This window comes from Mauremys mutica, chromosome 2 (assembly GCF_020497125.1).
Source record: "Mauremys mutica isolate MM-2020 ecotype Southern chromosome 2, ASM2049712v1, whole genome shotgun sequence".
NCBI classification, from domain to species: domain Eukaryota; kingdom Metazoa; phylum Chordata; order Testudines; family Geoemydidae; genus Mauremys; species Mauremys mutica.
Window position 1 is genome coordinate 284094691 of NC_059073.1, and position 11241 is coordinate 284105931.

The 11241-nt window shown below is 52.0% G+C and overlaps 1 protein-coding gene across 1 annotated transcript in view; it reads right to left on the bottom strand.

Annotated features, from left to right (window-relative positions):
* The window catches only part of LOC123363986 (cryptochrome DASH-like), a 31035-nt gene extending 20840 nt beyond the window's left edge, over nucleotides 1-10195 (bottom strand). The window contains exons 1-6 of the mRNA XM_045005666.1: nucleotides 10096-10195; nucleotides 8552-8724; nucleotides 5494-5587; nucleotides 3259-3389; nucleotides 1918-2066; nucleotides 717-805 (exon numbers count right to left, since the gene is read on the bottom strand). Coding sequence (XP_044861601.1) covers nucleotides 717-805; nucleotides 1918-2066; nucleotides 3259-3389; nucleotides 5494-5587; nucleotides 8552-8724; nucleotides 10096-10164 — 705 coding nt within the window. The 5' untranslated portion in view covers nucleotides 10165-10195. The remainder of the gene's footprint in view (nucleotides 1-716; nucleotides 806-1917; nucleotides 2067-3258; nucleotides 3390-5493; nucleotides 5588-8551; nucleotides 8725-10095) is intronic.
* Nucleotides 10196-11241: the final 1046 nt, after the last annotated feature.

The window sequence follows — 11241 nt, forward strand, 5'->3', positions numbered from 1 at the left end:
TAAGGCGGACACTTAAGGGTTGATCCATAATAAGTAGCACCACCATCATTATACGAGTGTGAAAAAGACTGAGATGGAGCTAATCTTCTCCGACCTGCACAGGAAAAATGAACAGGTTTGACCATTATTTGTCTCAGAAACACGACAGCCGCCATCCTGACCAACCCCAGGACCCTGCTGAGGTGAAAGCAAAAACCCCTATGGCTTGAGCTAAAGACCTAGGTTCTCAAGACGAGAGCTGTAACAGACCCATATCTCTGTGGATTGGGCACAGAGGGGGATATCTACCCCACACTCAGCAGCGGGTTAGACAAACATATTCTGCTTTTTTTACCAACTAATCTGTGCTGGGGCCTGGTGCACAATGGACTACACAAGAAAATCATGTTGCACTGATGTCATGGAGTACACAGGGCCTTAGTCTAAATCTAGGCAGTGATGCCTAGTGGATAGGGCACGAGTCTCTTCTTGGCTCTGACCTGCTGGGTGACTTCAAACAAGTCACTTTGCATCCCTGTGCCTCAGTTTCCTCATCACCGTGGAGATGACGATGCTGACCTCCTTTGTAAAGCCTTTTGAGATCTATGGAGGAAGAGTGCTACACAGGCAGTAAGGAAATCCTAGTGGGAGTTGAAACTGCTGCCTGCCCCGCTACAGTGTCATTGTGACAGGAGGAGGTGGGGGAGGACACTGGCAAGAAAAATGCACACACTTACCGTATCCCAGAAATAATGCTGCAGCCTCATTAAGGCCTGGGTCTCTCCTCCGCTGCAGGGGAAGGCTGTTCGTGGATCAGTCAGGGGATCTGCGGTGGAAAGTACCAGCTTGTTAGCATGAAAATGAGCCACTGGAGGCAGCTCAAAGGTAGGGAGCTCAAAAACCAAGGGAGAGTTTCCTTCAGGGCTATGGGTTTGAGTCTTGCTGAGTCAATATGGAAACAATGGTCTCTGTAACAAGTGAATGGGAACTCTCCTCTATGTAACCCCTTTAAGCAGCAGGGCCGCAAATGAGAGCTCCGAGTCTCCTAGCATTGGAAGGTGCTCTACTCCAGGCGGAAGAGACTTACGCTTTTAGAACATGCAAGTCCCACGTTCAATGCTCACTGATGGCCCATCCAGCGGGAGGACGTCACTACACACATTCCGAGACGCTGGCAGAGGTGACAGTGCTTTGTCCTTCTATCCTGCCATCCAGGGGTCTCCAAGCACTTACCACTGGGAGTCTGAGTTCCATTTCAGCAGCTCATCGTACACACCTTTCCAGGGATTAATGTGAACGTTCTCTAGCTTATGGCACAGCCATTCTCAGTAATGATGTTAGGTGGGGCTAGTCTCTGCTCTCAGCCAACATGCATTCTGCTCCCTTTTCCTATATGTTGCTTCAAGTGTGTATAAGTGAAAGCTAATCAACATTAAGATCTTTCCTTTCAAAACTGAAGTTAATTTCGAAAGTATTTCATTTTTGGTTGACTGTTTTAAATTGTTGGGCAAATCTGTACATTAACGCATAAGTAGCCAAACCAGTTAAAGATTTTTCCAATTATTTAGATTGTAAATTCCTTCGAGCAGGGACCATCTCTTTGATCTGTGTTTGTAAAGTGCCTAGCACAATGGGGTCCTGGTTCTTGCCTCGGGTTCCTAAGTCCACAATAATACTAATACTACTACTAATCAAGTTAATAAATTTAGCTTCAAAACTCTTTATAATTATTCCCTTTTAAAAATAAGTAGACAGAGGCAGAGCAACATGGAGCCCACATGTTCAAGAGTGGTCACTAGTTTAGGATGCTTCCATTTTTGGGTGTTCCCCAGGCAACACCTTGAGATCTGATTTGCAGAGTTTTCGAGCACCCTCAACTCCACCTGAATTCAATGGGAGCAGAAGCAGCTGAATTGTTTTGGGGCAACGTTTTCTTACCCTTCTGTCCAAACTCCTCAGGCATGGGGATGCATCCGTCTTCTACCCCTGGGGCCAGAGGCTTTAGCTGATCTGGCATCTGCACAGTGGGACGGACTTTGGCCTGAGCCTCCACTGCTTTTCGGAACTGGGTATAGACATCAGGCAACCTGCGTGGATTAGAGCAGTTAGGACTGCACAAGGAACAGGCCCTCACGGCTTTCCCCACACAGCAATACGCTACCACAGCGCAGTAAGTCTTTGAAGGGGCAAGGTGAATATTTCAACGGTGAGCGTGTGACCTTAGGAACCCTTTAATGCTTACTTGTAAAGAGTCCAATGTTCTGTCAGCAACTCCAATCAGGCCTGACAAACTCACTACACCAAACACGTTGTCAGAGCATTTATCTATATAGAATGCAGTGTGAGGTATCAAACGAAAGCTGCTGATGCACTGGTCATTAATATAATTGTGACTGTATGTACAAGCACTGTATGAGGAATACTACATATACATATATATTATGCTATCAAGTCTGCAACCAAACCAAGGGAGAAACTGGTTTCTTCCAGACAGGAGGAAAGGTAGTTATCCCGCAGTCCCTAATGTACGTTAAGGAAGCCCCATTTGGGCTGAGGGCCAATCTCTGTCACCAGAAAAGCAGCTCTGGGGGATACCTCTGGCAGATGTGGTAAAATGGGGGGGGTGGCAATGAAATGATCTGGATTTCCCCAGTTCCTCAGCACAGGAGTGTGGAGGGAAGAAACACTCAGTGCAGGGCTCAGAGAGCAGGTCTGAGAGACGCCAGGGCCAGCACTGCCAATGCAAAGTCAGGCTGCTCCTATCTAGCCACCGCACTCAGTGCAGGGGGCTACTCTGAGCCCAGACGGCCACTCGCCCCACTGCCTCATGACCCAGCTGTGAGCAACAGCTCAGCCCTGCCCTGTGGGCAGCGCAGTAACCCAGCCGTGTGGGCACCAGGGCAACATGGGACAAACAAAGAAGCAACAGGACCAAACGGTGCCTTGGGGGGGAGGAGAAAACAATAAATAAGTAAATGCCCCCCCTCATCACTGGTGCACATAGGTCAACAGGCCCCTCCCCTCCTGGTACAGAGGGGCAACAGGCCCCACCCCCGACCCTCTCCTGTGGTGCAGGTGGGCCAACAGCCCCCCACCCCACACTGGTACAGATGAGCCAAGAGGCCCCCTGGGCAAAGCCTCAGCTGTTGTCATAACTCCAGTAAAGCCAACAGAGCCATGACAATGGACACGGTCTGCGGATCTGCCCCCTGAACGTGCAGTGAACGCAGTGGCAGAGTGGAGAATGGGCAGCACCCCCAGGCACAGAGACCAGCCTACCTGGAAATGTGTCTGAATGGCAGGTCGTCCCAGTGATAGAGAGTGGATGCCCAGAAGGTTTGGATCTTCACCCCGTGCTGAGCGCACACCCGCTGCAGCGCCTTCTCCACGTCCAGCTCCTCTTTCGTCGCCTAGCACCAACGGGGACAAAAGCAGTGGGACTCTCTTCCGTCTGCGCACCCAATGTGCAGCTGGACATGCAGCTGAGCGCGTCTGGGGTGCCTCATGCACACTGAGCCCTGCTCCTATGTCCTCCCCTTTGCCAGATTTGGCTTCGGCCTCAATCCCTCGCACCCCTCCCATTAAGAGATGAGCACAACCAAAATGCCAACAATTCCTACAGACATTATATCCTGGGTTTCATATATTAGATCAACACACATCAGCTGTACCCAGCTGCCCCTCGACCTGTCCACTATTACAGCCTGATCCCGCACCCAGGGTAGCCAATGGGAGTCCACAGGCCTTGGAACAAGCTCTTAGTTGGCCAATTTCTTGTAGGCATCATAGCAGAGTGGGCTGTTGGGAAGGAATTTGAAGGAGAAGAGGAACAGCTCAAGGAGGGCGATTCACGTGCAGAGGGCAATGAGGCAGAGGGCATAAAGGACTGGGTCGGTGGCCCACTGATATCCAGGGGACTCTTTCCGCTCACTGCAGTGGGCTGTGCACCATGCCCAGAGAGAATTGCAGGATGGATGGTCGAGTCAGGCGCCGTTGGTGGAGCCAGGAGTCGATGTGACAAGATGGGGTAAGTAGGGAGGGCACAGCTGTGACAAACCTTAAACTCAGGTTAAGCTGCTTGTGCTGGGTGAAGTCATGGATTTTTAAATCCAGGTCAAGGCAAAGGCATGAAATTCCGGCTTTCCCAAGGGCTGTGGCTAGGGTTGCTAACTCTGATTGACGCTATTCCGGGAGATTTTTTTCCCCAGCATGATGTAGTGTCATTTCCTTAAAATATCCTATTAAAATCTCCTGGATTGCTTTCAACAGTCAGCAGGTGATCGATGCCGATTCCAGGAGACTCCAGGCCAATCCTGGAGGATCGGCAACCTAGCTGTGGCTGTGATTCAGATTGGTGGCTAGGGACTTTGCAAGTTTCCAACAGCCACTAACAATTAGCTCACTGAGGATAAGCTGACACGGCCCCCATCACTGCCCCAAACCATACATCTGGCTCCCTCCTCAGCCTTGTTCTGGCCTCTGACACATAGTTGGGCAGTTCCAATTCCAACCAGAAGAGGGCAGTGATGGCCCCTCCGCGCCAGCCAGTTCATCATCATGACACTTCTACTTCTCTGACTGCAGGAAAATACCCTGCTGCTCCCTCCTTGGTTTGAGCATTAGCCTCCTAAACTCAGGGTTGTGAGTTCAATCCTTGAGGGGGCCACTTAGGGATCTGGGGCAAAAATCAGTAATTGGTCCTGCTAGTGAAGGCAGGGGGCTGCTCCCTCCTTGCCCATGCAGCTGCTACATCAGAGCAGTCAATTCCTTATTCTCCCGTTGAGCTCCTCCTCCAGATCTGCTGTGCAGAAACTGGTGAGCTCCACTTCTGCCAATGGAACGACGTCCCACCATCAAGACAAGTCTCTCCTCTTTTGCTTCCTCACCGTCCTCCGTCTGAATGCAGGGGTGCCCTCACTGCCTCCATTTCCCTATACACATCTACGCTGGGCTCTTTGCTGGGTCCTCCTTGCTCCCGCTGAACCCTGCCTGCCTGCCTGCCTGCTGGCTCCCAGTGTGAGCAAGGAGCCAGGGCGTGGCAGCATGTGCACATCATTTCTGCACTTCGAGGGGCACACAGCAGTTTCCAGTCGGAGGGAGAATATTGCTCCACCCTTGAGTCTCAGCCCAACTCTGTCCACCAGCATCCAGAACTTGCTTTAGAATCACAGAATATCAGGGTTGGAAGGGCCCTCAGGAGGTCATCTAGTCCAACCCCCTGCTCAAAGCAGGACCAATCCCCAACTAAATCATCACAGTGCCTCAGAGTGGCCACTCACAGCCAGCACCCTGTATCCTGTGTCCCCTATAGGTCACCCACAACTGACTCCCATCAGCCACTTGGACCTAAGACCTCCCTGGGAATTAGCCAGCTTCCGAAGGGTTAATGACATGACAGTAGCAGAGAACATCTATGACGCTGAATTCACAGGCCAGGCAAGTCCAATACTGCCTTGAACTAAAAGCTCTTGCCAATTTTATGCTGAGCCGACATGGGTCAAACCTTTCCTTTACCTCTTCATGGAAAGCCACAGCAGCCACGGTGCCCAGCTGCGTAATAAGATCATGAACCACATCTTCTGGATTCCCTTTCCTTACCACCAAATTACTGCAGACACACAAAATCGGAATGAATTAGGCTTGATACTATTATTCATTATTATTATTTGTATGACCGTGGTGCCTAGGAGCCCCAGTCATGGACCAGGAGCCCACCGTGCTAGGCTCTGTACAAACACAGAACAAAAAGATGGTCCTGCCCCAAAGAGCTTGCAGTGTAAGAATGAGACAAGAGACACCAATTGGATACAGCCAGAGAGAGGCAGGAGCATAAAAAGAGAGATAATATTTATTATTGCCTTTCTTGTCCTTTCTTGTCCTTTCCCCCACTTTCATCTGCACATGGACCTCACTGTTTATGACCTGTTGAATGCAGACTGTGTGGGACAGGGTCGGGGTCTGCACTTGTGTTCGTGAGGCACCTAACATGCCTTTGGGTGCGTGGGGGGAAAGATTCATTTATTAACATCAAGCAAATACTTAATTGTTTTTTTAAGTATCTGTTGAGCTTATAAAGCTGATCCTGCAGTTCTCACAATTTGGGGGCTCAGTGGTTTGAGCATTGGCCTGCTAAACCCAGGGTTGTGAGCTCAATCCTTCAGGGGGCCATTTGGGGCAAAAATCTGTCTGGGGATTGGTCCTGCTTTGAGCAGGGGGTTGGACCAGATGACCTCCTGAGGTCCCTTCCAACCTTGATAGTCTATGAAAGCAGTGCAGTGACTCTGGGTAGCTCTGTCATAATTAACTTGATTCTTAATTCAGGACTTAAGAATTTCCATACTGGATTAGACAAAGGTCCATCTAGCCCAGTATCCTGTCTTCTGACAGTGGCCAATGCCAGGTGCTTCAGAGGGAATGAAAAGAACAAGCAATCATCGAGTGATCCAATTTAAACTCAATGCTTAGGTTATGCAAAAACACTGCTACAAGAAAGGGCTTGGCTGGGTTTTGGTGGGGGGCACAGAGAGACATGCTGTGGAAATGGTTGTTCCCCTCTACATGCTCAACATGGACTTGAGAGATTTATGCATGGGGAGTGTGACGGGGCGGGACAGCCCCGCACTGGTACAGCGGGGGTTAACCCTGCTTTGATAGCAGAGGAAGCCACGCCCAGGAAGCTCTGCTGGGCATGCTCCAACTGGCAGACCAGTATAAAAGCCTGCAGGTCTGCTCAGTTGGGGCTGAGCACCGGGGGAGAAGGATGCAGAGTGTCAGCTCCTGCAGAAGGAAAGCCAGTGTGCCTGGACCGGGGCGTCAGCCGAGCAGAGGCCATACTGGAGACCCCGGGGGGGGGGGGTGCCTGCCAGGAGGGACCCACGGGGGAACTGCTCCCGCAAGGCTGACGTCTGGCTAGACAGGGTAGGAAGTGACCCAGGGGACTGTTGAGACTGATAGCCTTAAAGCTGCAGTACCGCTCGGTGTGTTGCGGGCAGATCCCCGCTGAGCGGGAGAAGGGGTGTCTATGGATTCCGGCCGCTAGGCCGTGCTACCCTGCTCCGAGGAGGGGGGTTGTTGGACTCTGGCCGCTAGGCTGTGCTACCCTGCTCCGAGGAGGGGGGTTGTTGGACTCTGGCCGCTAGGCCGTGCTACCCCGCTCCGAGGAGGGGGGTTGTTGGACTCTGGCCGCTAGGCTGTGCTACCCTGCTCCGAGGAGGGGGGTTGTTGGACTCCGGCCGCTAGGCTGTGCTACCCTGCTCTGAGGAGGGGGTGTTTATGTGAACTCTGGCCCGTAGGCTGTAATACGTCGGTTACCAGGGGCAGGCCGAGGAACAAGGGAGTGGTGGGTGCTAGGCTCCAGCTCGCCCCCGCCACCAGGAGGTGCTGGGGTACCAGACCCGTCACAGGGAGGCACCGCTATGCACTGATCTAGGGTGAGGGAGAGTTACAATCTGGTCTGTTAATACTATGGCACTGAAAGGACATGCCAAATATTAACTGATGGACCATAGGTCTGAATGTTCTTAAAAACCAGAGGCCTTTGCCATTTGAGCTAAAGAAGAATCTCTTATCTGCAGAGATGTTAGGTCTTATATGTAGCCTTTGTGAGTCAGTCACAAGGCATCACACGTGTTTGAGCAATTCTGATTCTCTCCAGTACAGGCCAGTGGCACATACACATACTGGCCAGTTCATTAACTTTGTTAGGGATTCTAACTGGCCCTCCTTAAACTAGCATAATCCCTTTCACAGACCATAGTGTATTGCAGACGTAAAGGTATTCTTCTGCACCCTCTCAGGAGAGGAGCAAGCCAACTGCTGCATATTCTGCTACCCAAGGACTAACATTATCTTGCTGTGATAATAACAAAATGAAGAAAAAGGTGCTTGGAAGATTTTAGATCCTAATAACTTTCCCTGACTCGCATGGACAAGAAGATTTTCCTGAGGACTGTATTATCAGTGGTATAACACCAAGCTATGGGCTATACAGAAAGCCATGGCCCATGTTGGTCTGGGAAAACATCTTTCATACATCAAGGGCTCAAGCCAACCATGAGATGAAACTACCTAGGAATAGGAAGGATGGTCCAGTGGTTAGAGCACTGGCTGGCCACTAGGAAGACCAGTGTGCAACTCCCTCCTCTACCACAGATTTCCTGTTATTTAGCCAATCTATGCCTCAGTTTCCATCTATAAAATGAGGATAAAAGTACTTCCCTACCACACAGGGGTGTTGTGAGAATAATTACTTTATATAATGTAAGGTGCTCAGATATTATGGTAATGGGGGCCATAGATATCCCCCCCTTAGATAGATATCCCATAACAGCTGGCCATGGGTTTCTTGCATAATCTTCTGAAACATCTGGTGCTGGCTGTTGCCAGAGACTGGCTATTGGGCTAGCATGGGAATTCCTGTGTTTTTACGGTACTAGCAACAGGTGGTCAAACATGGTTGTCACTAGCATTGCTTGCTCCATAGGACAGACAAGTTTTAAGGAGGAGGAGGTGGAAGAACAAAGTGGGTTAAAAAATAAAACAGACTCATGTTTATGACAAATCCCCCCTGTACCTTCCTTTTTTCTTGAGTGTTTGCCTTAGATCCTTCACGCTTTCCAGTAAAAACTTAAGTCGATGAGGCCCAGTCTTTGGGAAACCATAGTAATAGGTTTTTAGGTACTGTCTTGGATCAAAACAGTAGAGAGGAATGACATAGTCTGCGTTCTTCTGAGCCCAGCGTAGTACCTGGAAATAGAGAGGAGCAGTTAAAGATGTCAATGTACCACATGTCCTCTTTCTGTACAGCAATTCACAGCACCATTTCAATTTTCCTTTATTCAGACATGCAATGAAAAAGGAAGACATGCAACTAGATATTGTACTATAGGTTTATTATATTATAGGGTCTCTCTCTCTCTCTTCCAGGGCCTGATCCGGCACAGACTTTGTAGGCAAAACTCCCATTGACTTAAAAGAGACCAAGATCAGAGCCCCAATGTGTCTATCGCCTTGGTATCTAGGTGCCAGCTATAAAAATTAGAGACTTCCTCAAAGGAGCTTACACAGCCCGGAGGTGAAAGGTAGGTATGCCCATGGCGACTGAGTCAGTAATCACATCCCCACAGAAGTGCCTCAAGGCTAACTGGGGAATGCTGCTGTTCTCCAGCCTCCCCCTTCCCATGCACAGAGCCGGAACCTTTCATCGCAGTCACCACGGGACCTGGGGGCAAAATAGGGTCACTCTCCCATGCCATCCCCACTCTTGCCCTAGGCTGGGATCTGCTGGACTCTCAGACCCTCTGCTGGCAGCAGGAGAGGTTAAAACGTGACCCTAATTTAACAGGCTAAAATGTGTGGGCAGCATCCAGAATAAAGGTCAGGGTACAGGGAATGAAAGCCCCATTGGCAATATTTGTAATAGGGGTGGTGCTATCTCCAGAGCACTGGTCAAATTCCAACCTGGGCAATTGCCATTGGCCTCCCTAAATTCCCCCCTAGTCACGGAGGACACTGCACTGATGCTTGGGCTCCTAAAGCTGGTAGCATTGTGCCACTCGGAGCTCTGCCTTTCACCTCTCAAGATCCCTACCGCTCCCACCCCTGCCTCCCAGGGGTGAGGTCTGCAATGTGCTTGGCTGGCCGGTGCTATAACAAATACCCGGCGCAAGCCCACCCCAGCTAGCCTAACCCCTGGATTTCCTGGGGCCAGGCAGATCAGTATTGTGCACGGCTCATTCCTACTGTCATCGGGGACACCATGGAGCCTCTTTCCGCACCCAACAGGCCCTGCTGCCCCCTGCCAGCCCCCTGGCTGCCCCCACCCCGAGCCCTACCGCCGGCTCTGCCCTTGCGGCCTCAGCAGCAGGCGAGGGCCCCCCCCCGCCCGCTCATAGCCCCGGGATCGGCGCCCCAACCCCGGCTCTCAGCAGCGGCCCGCGGGGGCGGAGCTCAGAGGCGGCCGGGTTACATAAAGCCACGTGCGGGCAGCAGGGAAACCAGCTGCAGCGCGCCCAGGGGCCGGGCTCCCGGGAGGGGGTGGCCCAGCCAGGTGTCCGGGGGGGGCTGCAGCCGCGCCCATCGCCCCCAGCCCGGTGTCCGGTGTCCGCCTGCCCCCACCTCGCTGTCGTGGTAGCGCAGGTCGTTGCGGAGCAGGCAGATCACGGTCCTCGGCGCGGCCCCCGACATGCTGCGGGCAGCTCCCCGCCCGGCCCGCGGCTGCCCGGCTGGAGGAGGAGCCGCTCCGCCTCCCGCAGCCCTTGGCCGGGCCCCTGCCGCCGCCGTGCCAGGGCCAGCCCCTGTCGGGCGTGCCCCGGCCCGCTGCAGGGCGACACCCGCGCGGCCCGGGCTAGCAGCCCTGGCTCGTTCCGCCCGGGGATCCCACCTGTTTCCGACATTTACGCGTCCGGGGCCTGATTTCCAGCCGCCGTGAAGGTCGGGCCACCTGCCTCTCAGTGCCCAAATGCAGATAGACACTCTGAGCCCCCAGGTTTTCCCATTCTGGCCTACAACCACCCTGGCCCCACAACCCTGAAGGCCCACATAGCAGGGCCGCAGGGTGGCTCTAGTCTAATGAGGATTGGGTTAGCTGAAACTCCCAAACAAATCAATCAAATCAATCAGATATCCCAAGCAGAGATTTTCCCCTGAAAAAGAAGAGCCAGAGATGCCATGAAGTCCCCTATGGGATTTGCTCCTGTTAATGACCTAGGGCAGCGGTATGAAACCTTCAGAGAGGGATAAATATGTGGCAGCAATGCACACAGTGCAGTAAAAGTAACATACACCATAGAAGGTTAGGGTTGGAAGGGCCCTCAGGAGGTCATCTAGTCCAACCCCCTGCTCAAAGCAGGACCAATCCCCAGGCAGATTTTTACCCCAGTTCCCTAAATGGCCCCCTCAAGGATTGAACTTGCAACCCTGCATTTATACCTCCCCCCAAAAGCCTGGAAATTAGTCCCAAGTGATGTCTACACTGGCACATCTGTCAGTATAACTTATGTCACTTGGGCTGTGAAAAAACACCCCTCTGAGCAACATAAGTTACACTGACAGACGTGCCAGTGTGGATAGCTACCGCCGCTTGTTGGAGGTGGTTTAATTATGTCAACGGGAGAGCCCTCTCCTGTTGGCAAAGAGTGGCTACACGAGCAATCTCACAGTTGCATCGGTACAGCTGTGCTGACGTACGCTCACTAGTGTATTCATGGCACCAGAAAGAGACGATATTGTGCTATCTGGAGGAGATCCAAGGGAAGGAGTCCC